We start from the raw sequence: 9,057 nt of genomic DNA, 5'->3' as shown, positions 1-9,057 counted from the left end.
TAAACTAAACATAATAATTAAATCCTAATAAAACTCGTTAGAGTTCAAATCCTCTAAGCATATGTAATTGATTATCTTGGACTTTTCTAACTCTAAATTGAGCTCCCTTTCAAATAAGATAGCAACAATCTTTTCTAAGTCTTCATTTATTCTTTTTGCCCTTGCCCTTGTCATTGGTCCTTGAAGCTCTTCTAATGCCTTCAAGTCTTTGTCTTCAATGGGCTTTCCTTGATTCTCATCAACTAGCCAACAAAATAATCCTTTCTAGACTAAAGCTTTCTTTAGATCACGGTAGCGTAAGACTCGAAAAGAAAATCCTAAGGCAAGAGCTCTAAGAGAGCACAAAACTTTCTTATAAAAAAACAAGTGTTGGAGAATTCATGAAGACTGAGGGCACATACAAAATTAATTATATATTAATTATTTCTAATTAATTTTCTTAAGTTATGTTATTTACTAAAAATGTTGGTATGAAAAGGGCTTAGGTCCAGTTTATATGGCATTTTAAATAATAACAGACATCTTTACATTGGTAAGTGGGAGATATGTTGGGTAGAGACGGTGGAGAGGTGGATGGCGATATTAATTGAAGTTGACATCTGTAGCTGTAAGTGGGGACAAAGCAAGTGCCCAAGGAAAACGTAATCAATCGAAGCCACACCCATTGATTATGTCTATCTCCGCTTCATCTGAAAAGGACCCCTCCCTCAAGTCAAGTCCACCCTAACTAACCCATTGCTGTCCTTCTATGTTGCACAGCTGCGTATGGATTTAGGTACCTTATAACAAACACCCCCAGAGTATCCTATCAACTCACTATTTTACACTTTTTTTTAAGAGAATTACTGACATTTCTCACTGACCATGTTTTATAAAATCATTCTTTTCATTAAAAATTATTATATGAAAATAGCAAAAATATCTCAAGTAAAATGTAATTTTTTTATATAAGTGAATTATTTTTAATATATTTAATATTAGTTTGGTATTATTATTGTATTATCCTCTTCATTATTTGAATAACTTAAAAGAAATGCAATAAAACTTTAGTAAATTGTGGGATTCGCGTGTTGAGTAATGGATACGATATTTGTGTGCTCTAAAGTTTGAAGTATCGGTGATCATAGTTGGGGTTGAGGTGGGATAAAACGACGGCGTTGGGTTTGAACTGGGTCCATGCATCTTTTAGTTCAACAAATTATGCTTGGGGTCCACACATGGTCTAAAGGGAGGTTGATAATTAATGTACCCTTCACACACTCCCTCTCACAAGTGCAGCTTTGTTCACGTGGGCCTTTCTTCGTTGCCTTCAATTTCATGCTATGGTTGATGGTTGATTTATTCTCATCATCGTCACCGCTGTATTGGCTCTCTCTCCTCGAACCCTTCAGTGAGACGTGTGTTGTAGCCCATTGGTATGGTTAGTTAGTAGGAGGAAAATTGGAAAGTGGACACTTGTCTTTTGTTTGGTGGAAGCTTCATAATTTGTGCCAGCTAATCTCATTTACCCCAATAAATTATTCTTTTACTGAAAAGTTGTTTCTTTTTGTGCCTTTCCTTCTCAATTATTTTATCAACTCTCAACTCTATCTGCTTCATTCAACTTTGGCTCTTCTTGGAAAGTAGTGGTACTTAAATGTCATTAAAAGTTAAGTGGTCTTTGGAAATATGAAACAGCTGGTGTGATCTACAGCCTCTGGATTTTGCTCACTCTTGCAGGCTTTGTCTTTGATGATTGGGGTTATCATTTACGGAGTTTTCACAAGTACATAAAGCAGATAAATGATGCAGTTACAGTCGAAAGGTGAAGTAGAGATCGATGTTAAGGAGAGAATCTGAGAATGAGTGCTCTCTCACTCTCACACCACATGCACATGTCCCTTCTATGCCTTTACTCATCATTTGCTGCAATTTTTCTCTGTCTTCTTTTTGTCCCATTATGACTCCTCTTGGCATTTCCAGTGAGATCCGCAGAATAATTGTTTTCCCCCCTGCTGCTTCTTTGCAGGCCATGCTTGTGTCTTTGGGGGTTATATAGGGTTCTAGCTGAGTGATAACTTCTAGTAGTTGCACCAATTTTTCAAGACAAGGTAAACCCATTTGTCCTTAAGGTTGTTTAAGATTAAAGATGGATTCTTTTTCTTCTTTCATTTCTATCTGATTTGTTGATTCCCTAATTTATTTTTTGTTAAAGTTTTGTTCTTTTGGTGTAATAGTGAGTTGTCTTTATGTTGGCTCCTTGTAATTATGCACACAATTTTTGTTTTTGTTTTTTGTTTTTTTGTTTTGCTTTATCTGTCTGCTGTGTAAGCAGATGGGAGAGACAGTGGCTTCCAATCCTGCTTTGCAAGTTTCTGTTTCGTTTGGTAGATTTGAGAATGATTCCTTGTCTTGGGAGAAATGGTCTGCATTCTCACCAAACAAGTACTTGGAAGAAGTTGAGAAGTGTGCAACACCTGGATCAGTTGCTCAGAAAAAAGCGTACTTTGAAGCTCATTACAAGAATGTAGCAGCCCGAAAAGCTGAATTGTTGGCTCAAGAGAAGCAAATGGAGAAAGATCCTCTCAGATCACAGTATCAAACTGGTGAAGAGCTGAGTCGTAACACTTGTGGGACTGATGAAGAATTTGATGTGCACAATACTCAAGGTTCCAGTGAAGGGGCTAAGCAAGAAACCAATTCAACTCGTGAGACCATAGCTACCCATGTGGGTAATTCGGAGGAGGATGTTGCAGTTTCAAGAGATTATCAAAGTTCATCAGTTGAGGGAGAGAATGAAGAACTGGAAAGTAGATCACGTGGTTTCCAGATGGATAAACATGAAGAAGTTGTGTGCATTGAACAAGAAGGTAAAGAAAGTGCTACCCTTGAAGCTGAAAGTGTGAAGGAAATTTCACACCATGTGGACAATGAGACTGCAAAGGCTTTAGAAATTGAAGCAAAACATGTGACATTGGATCATCCAAAGATATCTAAAAAGGTATGCTTTTAATTCATGTATTGAACACATTTTTGCTTATTGGAAAATTGGAGTTGTTAAATAATAATTAACATCACTTAAATTTTGGCTATTTGGTTAACCAGAATTCTATTCTTAACCATCTAGTTTGAACAGGTTACCCCTCTTAATAGAGAAGGCAATGTTGCAAAGATGAAGAAGAAATCGAAGCTACCTTCATCAAAGGCATCCGAAATTTCTACTCCTAAAAGTTCGAAGCCTGCATCATCTCCCACCAAAACATTGTCATCTGCATCTACAAAAAGGGGAAACTCTTCATCCATATCTGGAAGGAAAATTACTTCTACTGGAGAGAACAGAAATGTTCCAAATAAATCTTTGCACATGTCGCTTAGCTTGGCTCCAAGCAAACATGACCCTGCTCCGCTTACAACATTGAGGAAATCTTTGATTATGGAAAAAATGGGGGATAAGGACATAGTCAAACGAGCATTCAAGACATTCCAGAACAATTTCAATCAGCCAAAAATTTCTGATGAAGACAAATCTTTGGTGAAAGAAAAGGTGTTTAGAAATACGGATAACTGTTTTATAGTTGATAAAAGGTTGTGTACCAGTAGAAATTAGAAAATCACTTTCGTTTGAGAATATTTTCCTACATTTCTCTTGAGCAGGTTCCTTCAAGGGGGACAGAGCCAAGGCTTCCAACATCTATAGCATTGCGAAAGGAAAATGGACAGTAAGTTTTTGAATCTGCGTTATGGATGTACTTGCATCAATTCCATTGCCTTGATGTATTTTATATATCCTTGTTTTCAACCTTTTTCATGCTAATAATTAATCTCAACATGATTTTGAATAAGGATGCTTGCTTAAAACTATCGACTGGTTAGATCAATTTTTTGTGGCTTTTCTGTTGGAGAGTGTTAATCCAGGAAGGAAACAACAAATAACTATGATAAATGAGGAAGCATGAGAAGTTCATCAGCATATGGATTATATAGCTGAAAAAATTAATGGTTTTACATTATAAAATTTAGTTATAACTTGATATGTCCGGTAATATCTAGGATATAACTTAGGCATATGACAACAATACATTGAAAGTAGCCCTAGTTTTGTATTCAACTGGAACTTCCCATATCTGATGCAATGTGCAGTTACTTGTCATTTTGTGTGTCAATTTCTGACTTCAGACTCTTGTCCTTTTTACCTATAACATCTTCTCTTCTTTCCTCCTTACCAGAACATATAGCATAAACTCTATTTTGATGAAAATATAAGGAGTTCAATTGTTTTTGTGCTGACCCTCTTGAAGTTGTTACGAAATAGGTCACCGAAGGTTGACAGCGCAGATAAAAGAGGTGGGAATGTTTTGCGAACTACTTTGGGCATAAAAAGTGACATAAGAGCAGAGAAAGGAAAAGAGGTGTGGACTGACTCTTGATGCATGTCTATACAATCCAGCACCTGTTATTTAAATGGTTACGAGATTTTGAAACTACTGGTTACTTTTACCGACTAAAATATGCTCTTTCATCGTTTGTGTTTTGATCAGTCTCCAAGAAAAATAGAGGAAAAAATTAATGCAAAAGAGGTAGAAAGAACGCATGTTCAATTGAAATCAAAGGTACTCTTTCCTATTTTTCATCTCATGCCGTCTCTTAAGGGTCTGCTTATATTTTATAATGCATTATTTAGAGATACTTTTTTAAGCTTAAAAGATAGCTAAATGATAATTTGTATAGAATGGGTTGTCTAAAGTTATGAGCTCTCCATTGCTATTAGTATCTATATAACATGCATAAATGGCTCGTCTTAACATTGTTTAACTTTGACCCAGGAGGAAAAGCTAAAACATAATTTCAAAGCCACACCCGTGCCAACTTTTCAACGGGGTCAAAAAGTATCCAAAAGCCACCCAGAAAAGGTATACATTATAAATTTTATCAAAGGCACGTCAACAAGTAGGGTGAAGACTAACTATGGCATATCTTTTCCTATATGAATGGTACTTTGTTAACCTTTGTCTGGCAATTTTTGTAATTAATGACTTAGCTTTTAATTGAAGTCAGTCAAAACTTGTGTTGCTAAACTTAATAATCAGGTGATTGTTGGCAAGTAAGGGAGCATCAGTCTGACTTATTTTGCTGTAAAAGGCGAACCTATTTTCTGCCGATGAACGTAGTGCTGCTTTAGTTGGTGGGTCACACATGAGATAATGATGAAAGTTCATATGGTCCACAATCTAACATCATTTCATGGAATACACACTACTTGTAGGATAATAATGTCTGGTTTGCTGATATATTTTGTCATTCCATCAAGTCACCTAATAATGCCTTTGTTTCTTAAATTCAGTAAAACAAAAATTATCTTTTTCCATTAGGTGAGGTCCGCTATGTAAATTAAATCACACCATTGTGTTAAGAATGGAAAATCTAGATCACAATGAAAATCCAAAAGGATTGAAGTTATTTTCCATTCAAATTTAATTTCCATCCAGATAAATCATTTATGTTATAGATTATTTTTAACGTGCGTCCAAGGGCACACAATAAAAATCTATATTTAGTAATTGTTTATTGAAAATTACAATATATTACATGATTAATGCATTTTTAACATTTAAGTGATATAATTTTCTAATTTCAATAAAAATTTACTTTTTTTTTATTAATTTCTTAAAACACACGCACTAGAAAAATCATAGTTTATTTTCAACTCTAAAACTAAAACCGAATCTATTACGTTCCATTACATGAGCTGTGAACTTAAACATATCTATATCAATAGTTACAGTGCAATATCAATAATTATATACAACTATATCTATCTGCAAAAATGAGGGATTAAAACCACACAAGAAAGGAAAGGAGGCCTTTTTAAGTAGTATTTTCTCAATAATTCAAATTGTAGCTGACAATGTCCTGTTAAATTTATTCATCCTCTATGGAGAAAAGTCTCTTCTATAATCTACATTAACAGCTATTTTGTCTTGTCTACTTATGCAGGGGAATGCTAAGATTGAGAAATGGCGGTAACCCCTTAAAGGGTAAAAGAGTCGAGAAAGAAGAGGTTAAATACATCAGTGGGCGTGTAAGATCTGTATTCCAAGGTGTAACGCTATTTTAGTTTAGTCTACGACAATTATCTAGTTATATAGGACAATGTGAGTAGGAAGGAGGAGTAAAGCATAAGTTATTGATGATAAATTTCATGGAAGAAATAATATTGTAAAACTATTATGTCTATAATGTGAGAAATGCATGCATTTCGTATATTGGGTTGCATCATGTCCATTCTGTGGTATCTTGTATTTATTTTTGTGTGGGATCAATGAAGGGAAGGGAATGGAAAGTGGGGATATGGAGGGATGGAACCTCTATCGCATAAATGCAGGTCTCTGCCAAGTTTTAAACCCAATAATATCCACACAAACAACTCCTCTTGTGCTTAACCACATTAGAACCATCCGAGGTTTAGGTGTTGTGTACCCAAATGCATGTGATTTTCGAATGCATTGACAATTTAATTTTATTTATATTGCTTTTGTTTCTTTTAAATATTATTATTTAAATTTAATTAATTTTGATTTTACTTAAATTCTAAATTTTGATACGTTATATTGAATTAATTTTTTAAAATATTTTGCTTTAATATTGTTATAATTTTAGTTAAATTTAATTTTTGTATTTTGAATTATGACATAATAAATACGCTACTTGTAATGGTTTTGTAATTTTTATTTATTTTGAATAAAAAAGGAATGTTTATTATTATTGGTAAAAGTAGTCATTATTTTAAATTTTCTATCGTTTTTTCTTAGGTGCATCTAAATGCACAATAAGAAATTAATAAATAATATTTAAAAAAAACTTGAAGAGGTTTTTTTATCCCTGTACATAATAATAATTTTTAATTGGGTCCCCAAATAAAAAAAAGTTTGTAAGTTCATCTTGACATAAAAAAATTATTATCTTTTTGGTTCAAAGGGTGTTATATAACACTGAACAACACACTTATATAAATTTCCATCTATGCAAAAATAATATGGGTTGGGAATATATTTAATTATTTAGTAATTCCTGGGTGAGAAGATTTCTCTAAATTTTTCCTCCTTGAGCTTGGTCTGTTTTGGTGGGGTAAAAAAAAAATTCTTTAAAGACAAAGATCATAATGTCGTGAAGTTTAATTTTGCAATCACTTATAGTTCTGCAATGACATTATCTTCAAATCCAAACAAGAATCTCTAATCATATGGTGACTTTTATTCTTTAAGTTGTTGTGACTTCATGTAATCTATAAAAGGTTTGCATTGATTTTATGATTGCATAAATGTGTAGGACTTTGCGTCACAACAAACAAACTTTTCAAACTTTATTTTTATGCAAGATTCTCGGTATGGAATTTCACTCTACAAGAAATTAAGGAAGCAATTAGGGAGTGGTATTTGTCGAATAGTTAGGGATTGAGATTTTTAAAAATGACAAAATTAGTTGTAGGGTTGTGAGGATGAATGCCATGGACTTTTGTGAGCAAGGAGGTAATCAACATACAAGTTAAAAACACTTAAAAAAGACAAGCATACCTATAACAAGACTTACAAAAAAAAATTAAAAAATGGCTTGTTATAAGTGAGTGGCAAAAAAGTAAAGCGGAAGAGGAACAACAAGTGAATGTCATTGAGTTGTTGAGAGCGTTGAGAATTTTTGTGTAGGGGTTTCAATAACCAAGGAGTATTGGGCTAGAAAAATGGCAAAAAAAATAAAATTAATAATAATAATATGATTATTGTGTGGACATTAAAGGGAAAGTGTAGGTTCAAACGGGTTGTTGACTGAAACACCTCTTAAGTGCAAATAACCTTATCTTCTCAAGAATGTACATGCGTTTTGACGGAGTTAAAAAATATGCTTTTTTTAATCTTGGTGTAGACCTATAATAGAGTTGGATGAATGTTTCTTAAAATCTGCTTTGCTGGAATGCTATTAGAGGTCGTATTTAGAGAACGCAGTGACCAATATTTTCCTTTTAAATAGTCGTAGCTATTGAGAGTCAATAAGGATTCATAAATTTAGTTTATTACATGCTTCTTTTAGATGATAGGGGTCACCAAACAACTTTTTTTCAAATTTCAAACCAACAAATGGTATATTTTATGAGATACCTTTCTTTTGTTTACTTTAATTTTGTTACATAAATAAATTAATAATGCGTTATGTCAACCTAGAAGGTTTACTATTGCTCTTCAAGACTTGTTGGAGGTTTATGAATATATAATTTGTGTTCAAAATGTGTATGTCAATATGAAAAATTATTATGAATATATAATTTGTTTTAAGAAGTATGATGCTTGAAGTAAGCAAAGCAACATAATATGCTGCCTAGATTAGAAAAATGGTTCAACTGAGGGAGGTTTCAAGTGAAGCTCATGATTGGTTGATAAGACTTAATTCATTATTATAGGCTAAGTCACATATGTTTAAACATGCATAATGTGACATTATTATATATAAACAACATTTTAATGCATTAAATGAAAGAATTATATTATCATATTCATATTTAAATGAATATGCGCACATTGGATGCCATAATTTACAAAATATATAAAAGGTTGGTGGAAAAAAAAAAGAGTTATGGTAGAAAAATATAAGAAAGATACAGATAAAGAAGTTATGGATTTTAGGAAATTGAGAGTCATTTGAGTTGGAGGGTTAAAATTTGAAGTATAAAATTATCCTAAACAATTTTAAGTAGACTTCGAAGAGAAAATTTGTTCACGTAGTTTTTTGAAAACTTACAAAGATCCTAATAACATGCATTCTATCATAATTAACACTTTTATTTTAACATTATGAATTACTCTAGGTTTTATCAAACGAACATGTAGTTATAATTATATTTGCTAACAATCATGATCTTATAGAATTTTTTCTACAAATTATGTAAACACTTATGTTCAATGCTATATAAACTAATAATTTATTTAATAAATACAAAACATATATGGCTTTGTTTGTAGGCAAGTGTACCTATCAAAAAATAATAAAAAGTTTTTGAATTAAGAGTTCCTAAGTTCTTATCTTACAGAG

The 9,057-nt window shown here is 32.7% G+C and overlaps 1 protein-coding gene across 7 annotated transcripts; it reads left to right on the top strand.

Moving 5' to 3' along the window:
• Positions 1 to 1,250: 1,250 nt before the first annotated feature.
• LOC113858347 (protein WVD2-like 7) lies at positions 1,251 to 6,412 on the top strand. Of its 7 annotated transcripts, none has more exons than XM_027490953.1 (9): positions 1,257 to 1,804; positions 2,009 to 2,086; positions 2,312 to 2,980; positions 3,107 to 3,523; positions 3,634 to 3,698; positions 4,292 to 4,388; positions 4,518 to 4,589; positions 4,803 to 4,889; positions 5,974 to 6,411. In XM_027490953.1, exons 3-9 carry the CDS (start codon positions 2,315 to 2,317, stop codon positions 6,001 to 6,003), a joined length of 1,434 nt encoding a protein of 477 aa, XP_027346754.1. In that variant the 5' UTR covers positions 1,257 to 1,804; positions 2,009 to 2,086; positions 2,312 to 2,314; the 3' UTR covers positions 6,004 to 6,411. The 7 variants fall into 7 exon arrangements, 6 of the variants coding, with proteins under 6 accessions (XP_027346754.1, XP_027346752.1, XP_027346751.1 ...); XM_027490951.1 differs by having other exon boundaries at positions 1,963 to 2,086; XM_027490950.1 differs by having other exon boundaries at positions 1,258 to 1,804; positions 2,009 to 2,090; positions 2,315 to 2,980; positions 3,116 to 3,523; positions 4,803 to 4,970.
• Positions 6,413 to 9,057: the final 2,645 nt, after the last annotated feature.

The sequence above is a fragment of the Abrus precatorius genome, unplaced genomic scaffold, assembly GCF_003935025.1.
Source record: "Abrus precatorius isolate BTA unplaced genomic scaffold, Abrus_2018 Scaffold2, whole genome shotgun sequence".
Taxonomy (NCBI): domain Eukaryota; kingdom Viridiplantae; phylum Streptophyta; class Magnoliopsida; order Fabales; family Fabaceae; genus Abrus; species Abrus precatorius.
This window is presented reverse-complemented; position numbering and strand designations above follow the sequence as displayed.